General features: G+C 34.4%; 1 protein-coding gene across 4 annotated transcripts in view; it reads right to left on the minus strand.

Annotated features, from left to right (window-relative positions):
* SRGAP1 (SLIT-ROBO Rho GTPase activating protein 1) overlaps window positions 1-14534 on the minus strand; it is a 290112-nt gene that overhangs the window by 54299 nt on the left and 221279 nt on the right. For all 4 annotated transcript variants that reach the window (XM_031940927.1, XM_031940925.1, XM_031940926.1 and 1 more), the window contains exons 7-10: window positions 13697-13918; window positions 12565-12666; window positions 1786-1983; window positions 1608-1692 (exon numbers count right to left, since the gene is read on the minus strand). In XM_031940927.1, the coding sequence (XP_031796787.1) occupies window positions 1608-1692; window positions 1786-1983; window positions 12565-12666; window positions 13697-13918 (607 nt within the window). The remainder of the gene's footprint in view (window positions 1-1607; window positions 1693-1785; window positions 1984-12564; window positions 12667-13696; window positions 13919-14534) is intronic.

Genomic DNA, 14534 nt, shown 5'->3' on the forward strand with positions numbered 1-14534 from the left:
AAGGAGAAATTTACTCTAGACACGAGAGAAAAGCAGTTCAAAGGCATGGAGATAAAAGATGGAGAAACAGTATGAGAGGAATAGCAAGAAGCCTTGTTCAGGTAGACCATTGCAAGGGAAGTGCTGTAATGTAGAGTTATGTGGAAAGGAATGCAGAGGCCATGTTGTGAAGGGAAAATTCAGTTTGTTCCTAAAGGCACTGGGGAATTACTGAAGCTTACTGAGTAGTAGAATAACATGGGAAGAATTGAACTTTAAAAAAAAATCACTTTGGCACTTGAGTGTAAAATGATGAATTAAAAAAAGGGAGCTAAGACAACTATTTAGAAGGTTACTGCAATGCTCCAGGTGAGAGGTATGATTGTGCTTAGAGAAAAAAAAGACTACTGGAAGATACTAAGAAACAAGGTAGAACATTTATTTTCTTCCTGGGAAAGGAGAAGAAAGGATGATACATCCCCTCTCTTCACTTTCAACTAATCTCAGCAGGTCCTATACAACATGAATGAAAGAGAACTTAAGGGAGACAGGCAATAGGGTGATTTGAGCTTACATTTCTATTCTCATTTTTTATTTTACAAATAAATTAAGAAACACTAACTCAATTATATATATGAGTCTCCCCCCCTGGAATGATTTTATTCCTAGTGAAGAGATTATCCACAATGTAAAGAAAGTCCTCAAGGAAAGTCAATACTCATTGAAAAAAAATTTGAATTCAAGGGCGGGAAATGAAACCCCAAACCTTGTAACTAATTAAGACCATCAAAATATGTTATTGGATAGATAAGTAAGATAGGGGTCAGCAAGTGTGTAGAGTTTATAGACTTGGGAAGTTGGGAGTAGTTTATTAGCACAAATCCCTATGAGATCACATTGACTGTATCACCAAAACTCTTTTTCTAAACACCATCTACACAACCCTTCCCCCTTTTCTATTAATATATGCTCATCAGCTTCTCCTTCTTTTGTTTAGATATGTAGTTAATTCAATTCAATATTTGTCAAACACTTACTATGAGCTAGGTACGGTGCATAAGAGTAGTGATACAAAATGAAAAATGGCAGAAGCATCTGAATTCAAATCAGATTTTCTAGCAGTGTGACCCTGGACAAGTCACTTTACTCCAAACGCCTTGCCAAAAAACCCCCACAATTCAATAACAAAACAAACAAAAAAAAAAATGAAAAATACCAATCTTCTTGGGGAGTTTGGGGAACATTTAATGGATGTTTACATATATGCAAATTATGCTTTGCATACACACACACACACACACACACACATATATGGACATTTATAAGTATATATATAAATGTATTAGAATACATTTCTAAGTAGTCTTTGTATTTAGAAATACATAAATACGTGTGTATAGATTGGTTACTATTATTCATATTTACATGGCATTTGAAGGTTTGCATTTGTTTTATGATAACCCTATAAAGCAATTAAGGTTGGGAATCGCCGTTTCCATTTTACAGATGATTAAACTAAGGCTGGTGACTTGTCCTCTCCTACAGCTATGTATACAAAAGCCAATTCCAGACCACTTTTTTTTATCTCTGATGAAGCACCTCCTTCCTGATTATTTTACATGGCTTACCTTCTCCCAGTGTCCTTTGCAGCAAATCATGTTTGGCTTGAAGTTTTGTGATGAGATTACTGCCTTCCAGGTATTCTCTGAATTTCTGCACAAGAATTATTTTTTAAAAAATTATCACAAAAAGTCATTTTAAAATAAATTCCTTGTGTTATCTTGAGATGGGAAATGAATGACGTACCATGAAATAAAACTGCTCAGTTTCCTGCTGATTGGCTCTTCTTTTAGCAATGCTGGGTTTACTCAAGTATGTTTCTGAGACAGTAGATTTCACGGACTCTGTGGACCGACTGTGCTGGAAGCATTCTGAGACATCATAATCCTCAATGGTGACCATGTCCTGTATTGTTTGTAACGTGGCTTCCGTTGTTTTTTTAACCTGGGGACACGGATACAATTTTTTTAAAAATCTTATGGGAAGGAAATACTAACCAGAAAAAAAAATCATAGGAAGGAAATACTAACCACAACAACACAGTAGAGTGAAGAGATTAGGAAATGACATGAAGAATAAGGGAAAATTGAAGTAATTGGACTGCGCTGTATTTGAGACATAGGCAACAAAATAGCATGAGATAGCTTAACAGACCCCCCCTAAAAAACCCATCCTTAGAAACCTGGATATTAATTAGTTCTGGCAGGACTACTAACTAGCCATGGGCTTTGGTGAAAGCTCCTTAATTTCTCATCTCTGTGTATTTAAGAAGGGAAGAGTCTTCAACTATTAGATATTGGGAAGGAGTTAGTGCAGTGGATTGAATAGACTCAGGAACTCTTTGAGTTCAAACCCTGACTTTGCCACTAACTAGCCATATAACTATTGACAAGTCATAAAAACTTAAGTCTCGGTTTCATTTTCTGTAAAAAGATTATAGAAGTACCTACTATAGTACTTACCCTAGTAGTACTTACCTCTTTCACTTTATTCTTTTAAAATACTAATAGTATTTTTTCAAATATATGCAAAGATAGTTTTCAACATTTCATTTACCTTTGTAAAACCTTGTGTTCCAAATTTTTCTTCCTCTCCCCTCCCCAAGGCAGCAAGCAATTTGATGTAGGTCATTATTTTAGATTTTTATTTAGTAGTCGGTTTTTTTTTTCCAATTTGTGTTAAAATAGCTTTCAACATTTACTTCTGTAAGATTTTGAGTTCCAAAATTTTTTCCCCTCCCTTCCTTCCCTGCCCTTAGTACTTACATCTTTTAAAAGCAATTTTACTGTTGTTTTGAAAAGATGTTCTGTAGAGTATTCAGATATACACACGTGCACATACAAACATGTGCACTTATTTATATAACATGTTAGAAATCTCTCAGTTTATAACTCTTCCCAATTAGCCTAAGTGACCTTGCTGACTCTGTAGGGCAACTACAGAGCAGGGCAACTGATTTAGCTGTTCAATCCTGAATTGTTCACTTGAATATAAAACTGAAGAGAAACATGAGATGGCTTGTCTTGTGTTGCAGAGTATTATCCCATAGGATAGTCTCAGTGAAGAATCACACTTAAGCTTACATATAAAAGCCATATTTATAAGTTACAGGAGAAAAAAAAAGGATGAAGCAGTTCATGTAACATTCCTGGCAACTTCTCAGTAGTAGTGGAAAGGAGAAATCTTTATTTTGTGGCTGAAAACACAAAAGTCTCAAGAAGGAAGACATCAAGACCTCCCAATAAGATTAAAGACTTAGAGGTTAAATTTATTACTAGGCCACACATTAAGAAGAATAACATGTGTGTATACATGTGTATATATACATACAAGATATATATTCAATGAACAGGCATTTATTTTCTTTCCCTCCTAACTTCTCTCATCCCAACAGATTAAAAAAAAGAAAAATTAAACCCTTGTAACAAATGTAGTCAAGCAAAACAAATTCCCAAACTGGCCATATTCAAAATTATACATCTCCTTCTGCATCTTTAGACCAACATTTCTCTATCAGGACATGAGTAGCATTTTGCTGGAATCATGGTTGGTCATTGTAATGGTCAGAGCTTTAATGTTGCTTATTTTTACAATACTATTACTGGATAAATTGTTCCCTTGGGAAAGACTCATTTTGAAAACTGCTGGATTTTTTTTTTCTTTCTTCAGGAAGATCACTGGAGGAAGTTCCAAAGCTAGTGGCTCATCTGCTCTAACTGCCTCTTTATTGTCTCAAGAGAAAATGTCCATAAGGGAAGCTAATGTCCTTTTCTTCTCAAGTGGTATGCATCCCAAGAAATACTTAGAGATCATATCTTTATGGGCTATGATTTTATGAGTGGATATATCCTTTAGAGAACTCCCATTTCCTTAGTTTTACATATTTTTTTTAATCTAAATTGATAGTTGGAGGTACCCTCAATAGCCATCTAGTGCAACCCATACCCAAAAGATGATTTTCCAACCTCTGAATGGACATCTCTACCATCTCGAGATAGGAAGTTTTTCCTGATTTCAAGTCTAAAGCTTCCTCTTTACAATCATTACTGACCATTTTTCTTGGTTCTCTCCTCTGGGACTAAACAGAACAAGTCTAAGTTCTCTTTTATGAAGACCATCAAATACTTGGAAGACAACTATCATGTCCCCCCCCCCCCCCCCCCCCCCCCAAGTTATCTCTTCTCCAAACTTAATATCCATGGGCCCCTTTAACTGATTCTCATGTGAGATAGATTCAGGTTGCTTCCTTTATCAACCTGCTTGTGTCCGTCTTATCAAACTGCTTCTAAAACTGGGGAGTCTGGAACTGAATATAATATCCTGGATGAGGTCAGAATATAATGAATGGGACTATCACATAATTTATTTCCAGAAGCTGTGTTTCTCTTAATAAATCCAAAATGGCCTTAGTCATAACATACTGCTGTCTCCTGTTGGCCTTGCTGCTTCCAGCTCCTTTCCAGATATGTAAAGTTAATGATTTTCTATCCAAATGAGAGGTGGCACATGCACACATGCATAGATTTTATACATACACACATATGTATGTTATGTATGTCATATATGTATATGTCTATGTATACACACACATATTCTAATTGAATTTTATCTTATTTGATTTACCCTGGTGCTCTAGCCTACCAAGATCTCTTTTGGATTCTGACTCTCAAATAGTGTGGTAGGTAATTTTCCTAGTTTTCTTTTTTTTTTTAATTTGTAAATTTGAAATTTGATGCCATATCATGTAAACCTTTATCAAAAGAACTGATAAAATGTTCAGCAGTAGAAATTCCTCGGCTTTTCCACATTAATAATGAACCATTAACAGAGACTCTTTGAGTCTAGTCAGCTAATGAAATTCTGCATCCTTTTAAGTGTATTATCATCTAATCTACTTTTCTCTATGCTCTCCAAAAGAATAGTGTAGAATATTTTATTATAACAGTGCTGAAATTTAGGTAAACTACTTGTATAGTATTCCTATATTTATCAGTTCAGAAATCCTATCTTTTTTTCTATTGTAGTAGGTTTATTTTTAACACACATTGCTTTAAGAATCATGTTGGAAGAGAAAAATCAGAGCAAAAGAGAAAAACCATGGGAGAGATTTAAAAATAAAAAACCAAAAAAACAGAAAAAAGAAGTGATAGAAATCCTATCTCAAAAATGAAGTTAATCTGGAAGGACCTGTTTTTGACAAAGCTATACATATAATATATATAAATTAATTTTGGCCAAAAATTACACACTATTTTTGGCCAAAATTAATTTAAAGAGAATTTGTCATGGGGGAAGTTATACTCTCAGTATTTGTCTCTTGGCTTTTCTTCTATGCCATATAGGGAAAGGGAAGAAGAAAGATTTCACTAGAGGCAGCTAGGTGGTGCAGTGGATAGAGCACCAGTCCTGAACTCAGGAGGACCCGAGTTCAAATCTGATTTCAGACACTTAACACTTCCTGTGTGATTCTGGGCAAGTCACTTAACCCCAATTGCCTCAGGAAAAAAAAAAAAAAAGAAAAGAAAAAAAGAAAAAAAATATCTCACTAAAAGAAATAGAAATTCATGTGGAACTGCTTAAGCAGTAAGCTTTAAAAGAGGTCTGTCCCAGGGATGATTCCTCCTGGTAGCCACATCAGAAAGGTAAATGGTCAGAGAGGTACTCTGATATTGAACCAGCGTCCAAATAAGGACAAATTACTGGGAAGACAGATTTCCTCTAAGCAATAATTCCCAACAAGTCCCTTTTTCAAGTAAAAAATAATTTTACTTCTTCACCAGGGACTTCATATAAAATGAAGTTTATAGAAAGCTGATATAAGTTTTAGTGGGGAGAGATACCAAATTTTACTCTAGACTGTTTTCTTTAAAAGTCCATCTCAGGATATGGCATCATCTTAGAATTTGCCACACATATAACATATAAATTGCTTGTCTTCTCAAGGACAGTGAAAGGTAAGGAAGGAGAGAAAATTTGAAACTTAAAATTTTGAAAAAAGTGTTAAAATAGTTTTTTTTTTACATGTAATTGGGAAAAAGTAAGATATTGTTTGGAATATTAAATTTTAAAAGTTTTAAAAAGTAAAAGCCCTTACTTTCTGTTATACATTGGTTTGGAAAAAAAACTATTTTTTAAAAAAAAATTATAAAGGGGATTGACTATTCATTGGGAAGTATCTCATGTGTCAAGAAATTGACAGTTAATTTTTTTGTTCATTCAAGAGAAAATAACACTTTTTTTTAACTAATTAAAATGTTAGGTCAAAAAAAATTGTTTGCTAACGTATGAATTCAGTTATTCTGATAAGCATCATGGTATATGGGTCACAAAATTGGTCTTAGAGCCTGGAAGAACTGAGTTCAAATACCACACACTGACCCATATTGACACCCATTATGGGACCCTGGGCTAATAATACTCTCAGTACTTCTGAAGTCAGAGCTTCTTAACTTTTTTTGGTCATTGTCCCCTTTGTCATTTATAGCTTTTAAATGCATAAAATAAAATCTAAGGGATTACAAAAGAAAATGGTTATACTGAAATAGTTATTTATAACACATGACTATTTCTCTTTCTTCCTCAATAAATTCTTGCATACAAATTCAGACTCTAGACCAGTGGTTCTCAAACTTTTGTTTTCAGTATCTTTATCCTATTAAAAATTATTGAGGATCTCTCCAAAGCGTTTTTGTTTATCTGGATTATATTTATAGACATTTACCATATTGGAAATAAAAACTATTTTTGAATTTGCAGACCCTCTAAAAGGGTTTCAGAGATCTCCAGGATTCTCTAGACCATACTTTGAGAACCACTGCTCTAGACTAAGATATAAATTGCAGGGAGGGTGCTAATCTGTATGTGGTAGAGGGAATTTCTTCATCTGGGAATGTTTGATACTAATGAAATTGCAGAACCAATACCACACGTCCCCTATTTCTGACAACCAAAAAAAAATTAAAAATTCAAATTTATAAACCAATGAGTCTGCATCTCAGGGAAAAACATATGTTTCCTAGTTTAGATCATATGGTAGAAACAGTTGTTTTAAAGGTTGAATCTGCAAATCTAAAATTTTAAATCAGCAATAAACATCATAACCATGATAAATTCATTATTCATTACTTTATCCAAACATTTCCTCAACTTTTATTTTTAGCCTATACCACTTCTTTGGGTTAAGAAACTCCATAGATTCACTAAGATAATTCCCAATTCCTTTTGTTTGTCCTCAAACTACTTTCAAGGTCTCTGTAATTCACATCTCCTAGGGTCTGATGAAAAAGAGCACATTCACCCTATCTATAACATAAATTATTTTATAAATCTAGATGATCGATTTACCCTTCATCTTCTCTCTTCCCAGAATGGAGTGTTCTAATTTATTCCAGTCAGCTGGACTAGAATACCTTCAGTGGAATAAGGTGTACTCAGGAACAGAGTGATGAAGAACAGGCTATAAATAGCTACAGCTGAAAATACAAGAAAAGATTTTGCTTCTGCTATTGCGGTGTGAAGCTAAAAGTGCTTCCAAGCCTTCCTACTAGATTAAGATCAATTGGTATTTAGAGAGAATGGAAGCTGGGCCAACATAAAATGACTTCATGCTGCCTTCTCTAGTGATAAAGAGGGGGGTACCTGCCTGATGGACCCTTTTCTAATGAAAGTACCCACCCTTATACTCATAGCCTATGTACTTATTCCCTGGATGAAGGCCATTAGAACCTCCGTTACCTACTGCTCTTTGTGAGAAGGAAATTCTGTAAGAATGTGATTTTTACAACAAAAGATATAAAACTCTGGATGTGTTTTGCAGAAACATCAGAAGAAATATATTTAATTCCTCTCCAAGTTTGTTTCTAACATTCAAAGTATTGCCTGTCTTATTCAGTTTGTAACTACTATGTGCTTATCCACATCATTGCCTGGGGAGCTGAGTAAATGTTCCATAATAGCAGCAATAATAAGGGTATGTGTGGGGATTTTTTATGCTTGAAAGTTCCTGGACACACAAAATCTAGGCTTAATGGGACCTCGTAAAATGCACTGGGAGACTGGCCAAAGCCCCAGCTATGTGGTGCTATGCCCAGAAGGAAAGCCAATGGTTTTAGTTTCAAGAAAGATTCAATTGCTAGAATATATATATATATATATATATATATATATATATATATATATATATATATATATATATATATATATGTGTGTGTGTGTGTGTGTTTCAAAAAGCATAATTACCTTGAGTTTAACATAAATTCACCAATTTCAATAAGGGTGGCCCGATTTTTGGAGTTAGAAGGGGAGTCAGGAAATTACATTGGATTGAAATCCAAATAAATTGGATATGAAATGTTCACACACATACACACCAATGAAGATATACATATACGTACCATTAGAAATATTTAAATAGGACTAAAATGACATATGGTATAAAATCATTTCTGAAAAGTATTCACTATTCAGAATTCTTATTTTGGCATTTACTAGATTTAATTAGATTAACTTCTGATACAAGTAGTTAAGGAGTTAGACTAAATGGCCTCTAAGGTCCTTGAATCAATGTTCCTGGACCTCCTTCTCTCATTTTGTAGAATCATCAGGTTCCCACAGGTTTAATTACCATCTCTATGTGGATGATTTTCATGTCTCTATATCCATTCTGACTCACTCCCAAGCTCTAATTCTACATCACCAAATACCCATCAGACATTTTAATCTGAAAGTCCCATAGCCATCTCACATTTAGTGAAGAGAACTTGATCCTTAGAATCAGCATTCTTCTAATCACTAGGTTCACAATCTCATTGTGATCTTTAACTCCACATTCACTCCACACACCTGTATTTGCTCTACATCTGCTACATTTCTTGCAACCCTCATTTTCTTTGTATCTACATAGAGGTCACTTCACATATTCCTTTTATCTTGGGGCTGGTCTATCACAATAGTCTCTTAGTTGGGATCCCTGCCTTAAAATTTGACCCATTCCAATCTATCCTTCCCACAGTTACTAGTGACTTCCCAACATGCACATTTCCCTTACTCAAACTGTAGGAGCTCTTAATTACTTCTAAGAGCAAACAGATAATCTCTTCATGAAATTTAAATTCCTGTGAAACCTGAACCCATCTTATGATTTTAGCCTTATTAGATATCACTCCTCTTCACACATGACACCTTATAGTTTAGTCATAACTGACCCTCTTATTGTTCCTTACTCCATTTCCCACCTTTATACTGTTCCTCCATACCTGGGAAATATATCCATTGCTTGAAAACTATACTTGAAAACTATTTCCATCAAGACTCAGTTCATGGGCCACTTTCTGGAGTCTGAAAGAACTAACTTCAAATTCAAACACTTTCTAGCTATGTAATCTGGGGCAAGTCACTTAATTTCTGTATGCCTCAAAATATAAGTAAAAATAGAATAAAACTCAATAATAAATAAAAGTTTCCTCAATTATAAAATATAGACAACAATGGCACCTCCCTTGCAGGAATCAAATGAAATACTTGTAAAAAATGAAAACCTCCATAACCTTTCCTTTCTCTTTAAAAATTACCTTGTCTGATTCACCAGAACATACATGTATTGGTTCCCCCATTAAAACGTGAGCTCCTTGTTTACAAGGACTTTTATGGTGTCCAACACAGTATTTGGCACATAGTAGGTACTTTAACAAATATTTGCTAATTTACTGATAGGATGAATTATGTTATATTCCACATTTTATGGAACACATGTTCATTGTCAAAGTATAGGCCTATGCTCATGCCATGCACTATTCTGGAAAAGCAGAAATAAAACATAAACTTAAAGATCTTAAGCATTTATGATGAATATTATTTATGTGGTCTGACATAGGGCGAGTCTCATAATAGAAAGCAGGGTTGTGTCTAAATGGGGAACACTTTCAACATTTATCCATCAATGGTTCAGAAATTATGATTCCTTCAAAGTGGGAACTGAATGTAGATTGTCCCAAGCTGTTCATCTCCAGATTCTCAGTCCTTTGTGATTCTGATTCATGTTTTTCCACACATCTTTCATAAAGCATGCATCAGAGACCTTCCTATTTGTAATAATTATAGATACCTGTGTAATAAAGGATGATTTAATGAAAAGTTTTAACTGAGCTTTAGTAACTTAAACCTTCAATAAGACTTTTGGGACACTTGAGGTTTCCATCTTTTTAAGCCACATTCTTGTTCTAAAACCAGCTCACTTAAAAAAAAAATCACATCACAATTATGAAACCAAAAGAACCCAGAAACTGCCTTAGCTGGCAAACATTTGATCTTCCTGCCCAATCAAAGAGATGCAGTAATTACAAACTGTACCAACTAAGACAAGTTAATTTGTAAAACATGATGAGCAACAGAGACAACTATTTTGTGTCAGTTATATATCCCCAAGAAATATTGATAGCTAGAGTAAATATCTTTACTTTTGCCCCTTCCCAATATTTAAATAGTTGTAGCAACTGCACATAGTTTCATCTTTATAAACCCTTTCCTTCCCTAATTTAGTATTGATTTTCACTTTTGTACTAGTTACAAAGATACAACTGCACACAGCCAGTGGATTCTGATGTCACTTCCATGTTAATATTCAGTTTTTTCCTGGTGTTTGGTACTTCTTACATTTAGTACTTTCCTTGAGAAAGTAATCATGATGATCATAAGATTCCTAAGCAGTCTGACAGCCTTTTGGTCTCTCTTATTTTTTGATTCTTGATTATTTAGGATGTTGTTCATTCTTAGTATTTGAAGAGGACTACTAATATCACAAGACCGATGACTTGACTTGCAAGTGAATTGGATTTAAGTGAGCACAATGTTGTCAGCTTCACTCTCTCCTCCAGTCATTGGATTCTGGTGGCAAAATGAAAGTCTTGGTGATGGCCTGGGATGCAGTGGGTGACTTTGATTTTTTTTTAGATTAAAGTCTTTTCTAGGTCTCAGTTTGTCTGAGATAGCACCCATTCAGTGTTCCTTTATAGGGAAAACTTGCGCTACAATGTAAAATCTCTAGGTTTTGCTTAAAATAAGAATGTTCATATATGTACGCAATTCAGTTCTCCCCTTAGTGTTTTGATTAGGTTTTGGGTTGTATACATTTAAAATAGCAGTTATTTAATCATTTTCAGTTATGTCTGACGCTGACCCCATTTAAGGTTTTCTTGGCAAAGATACTGAAGTTGTTTGCTATTTTCTTGTCCAGCTCATTTTACAGATAAGAAAATTGAGGCAAACAGGGATAAGGGACTTGTCCAGGGTCACACAGCTAGTAAGTGTCTGCGGCCAGATTTGAACTCAGGAAGGTAAATCTTTTCGGCTCTGGTCCTGGTACTTCATCTACTGCATTACCTACCTGTCCTGCACTTTTCAAGTATTAGCAAGTAATTAATGTTTTTAGGGTGTCTAAAAATGGTGTCATTCTTAGTTCCCCCCTGCCTTATTTTCTGCTATTTGATCACCACCACTAAACAAACAGAAGGGGCTGGCATATTCAATCTCTTCCTTCTCCATCCCCACACCCATAATCTGTTTCTGATGTGATAAATCTTTTGGTTATCGTGACCCACCAGCCAACTTTCAAAGATGGGTCGATGGGTCTATTTGTATCTTACTAAGCCTGTGCTTGGTTAGTAACTATAGGATGTCACTAAAGCCACAAGCTAGAACTTTCCCAACTTCGTAGAACTTTCTTAAACTTGTACTGGTATCTGTAGCTTCAAGAATTCAAAGCTATCTTTAAGCTAAGCTTTCCAAAGTTGCACATAATTTAAGCAAAAGGCTTAAGATTCAGACCCAATGATGGATGTCACATCAGTCATCTGAGAACCAGCTTAGTTAGATTTAGCAAGGCTCAAGTAATGACCTTCTGGACATTAACATCTCATGAAGAACATCTACTAAGATGTTGGAAGGTTGTGATAGAGATTGATGGAGGGAAGAAAAATCACATGCTCCTGATGTTTTGAAGAAAGAGATGCAATTATATCTAAGTGCAGAGATCTCTGATAATTATTTTGTGATAATAATAGCTAACATTTATGACTAACATTATTATAGTAGACATGTATATGTTAACATATTGTAATATGTTAACATATACATATGTACACATCTAATATAATTACTAATATATTATATAATGTATTAATGTTACTATAAACCCCAATCTAATTATATTGATTAAATATTAATAAATTTATTTTAAACATTTATTATTATTACAAATATATTTTTTATTTATTATTATGAACTTAAGATTTGAACTTGGGTGTTGACTTCAAGACCAATACTTTTAGCTACAGAAGGCACATAAGACTGTTAAACTTACTGATTATATATAATGCTACTATTTTTAGAGATAAACACTACAGTGGATGTTTTGTATTATAAAGACACTTCATTTAGCATGTTAATATTTTAATGCATTATGTGGCGCAGTGACCAATGTCACTGCAACTGTCATGGGAGTTTCAAAACATACCACAGAAAGAATCTCACCTCCTCATTCTCGATTTTGAGTGTAGCCAGTCGTGATTGAAGCTGTTGATACCTGAGCATGAGTTCGGCTTGCACTGGCTGCTGGGCGCTTACCTGACAGACCTAAGAAGGAATCATAAAGCATCATTAGGCCCGTGTTTGAATTTAAGAAGGCAGAGATTCTTACTATATTGTTTAAATACCAGATGAGTCACTATCAGTTCCTTAAAATCCCCATTACACATCATCTTTTAACAGACAGATCATTCAATTTAAAATTTGATCCTCTTACATAAAAGGCAAGAACTGTATGCAGTGATTTGGCCCAGGTATCACCAAGAAAGCAGCATCCAGGTAGAACCTAGCTTAAAGATGCCTGGAGTTTTAGACCCTAATTTAAAGTTCTTGCTCCAGGTACTTTCTTAATGACTAAAAAATGCTTTCAAAGAGAGTCACACTAAGGGGAAAAAAATCTAGGATAAATTGATATGGTATCTTTCAACTAGACTAAGGATCAGCTGAATCATAGGGCTACACTGAGCTAATTAGGTATCACAATTACTTAAGTATTTATTAAGTGTCTATTAGGTGCCAGGCACTGTGCTAATACAAAGAGAAGTAGAAAACAGTCCCTGTCTTCAAAGAGCTCACAATCTAATGAATACCAAAGCTTAGGTTTTGGTACTTGAGATTTAAGCAATATCTATATGATTCTAATGTCAGTACTTTTCACTGGGGGTTTATCTGTTTAAATTTTGTGCCGTCCTCACTAAATTTTCAAAAAGTCCCATTGGACTAACCCAGAAATATTTACAGGTACATTTATATAGAGTTGCAAACAACTTGTTCAAACTCTTCTTTTTACAGATAGGGAAATTGAGGATCAGATATATTAAATGACTTATTGAAGATTACATTGGTTTCTACAAAAATAGTTTTCCGTCTCCAAAGTTTTCTGCCATTTTAAAATGGCAATCAGTACTAGTTGAACTTTGTATAACATTGTAAATAATGTAAGAGGGGGGACTAAGAAGCATTAATGATAGCCTTTTGTGAAACTATGGAATAAGACTGTAGTCAGGATTGGTACAAGTGTTGAAAAAGGCAAGAAGAGAATTACTTTCTTTAGTTCAAGCAGACAGCAATTACAGACCTCATCACCCATGTGAGACTGAAACTCAAATTTCATTGGTGGGCAGAAGGCAGCAGGGTACATCTCCATGAATCTCTGTTTATCACTCCGAGGCTCTAAATTATCAACTGCATTCTCTATGATATCCAGGCCTTCATGTCTGGAGGTTTCAAGGTTATACTCTGCAGAGAGATATGTTCTTAGGGCTCTGTTCAGACTGGCATGGTATCCAAGATCACAGCACTGAAGGAGGGAAGAAGCAAAAACAAAACAAATCACAGGAAGGAACCAATAAGAAATAACAAATAAATATATACAATGATATCATTGTTTCACTCTGTAATGATCTCAGAAAAAATCTAGAGGAATGCAAAGATATATTAATATTTAAGATATTGCATATTATATCAAATCTCATGACAGAGATGATCATAGATTTAAAGCTGGTAGGCACTTCTAGTAATTAGTCAATTCTTCCAATTTTACAAAAGAACGAAAAAACTGGGATTCATACTCTGGTCCTTTCACTCCAAATTCAATGCTCTTTCCACTAGATCCAAATGTACTGAGGTAGAGAAAATGGTTAGCAATAACTTTTCCCTCAAATCTTCCTCAATAATTTCCTCTTTAATTCTCTAATGCATTTAAGAAGTATTATCGTGTATAATAAATAATTACCCTTCTTGGTATGTTATTCTCTTACTAATCTATAAACTCTTTTAAGTTTATATTGTATTCTTATCTAAATTCAGTATCTTTTACAGTACCTAACACAGTTCTACATTAATTAAGTATAGAATAAGTATTATAGAAATAGAACTATTTAGTACCACTATGTGTTAGATACTATGCTTTATAC

Source organism: Sarcophilus harrisii, chromosome 5 (assembly GCF_902635505.1).
Source record: "Sarcophilus harrisii chromosome 5, mSarHar1.11, whole genome shotgun sequence".
NCBI classification, from domain to species: domain Eukaryota; kingdom Metazoa; phylum Chordata; class Mammalia; order Dasyuromorphia; family Dasyuridae; genus Sarcophilus; species Sarcophilus harrisii.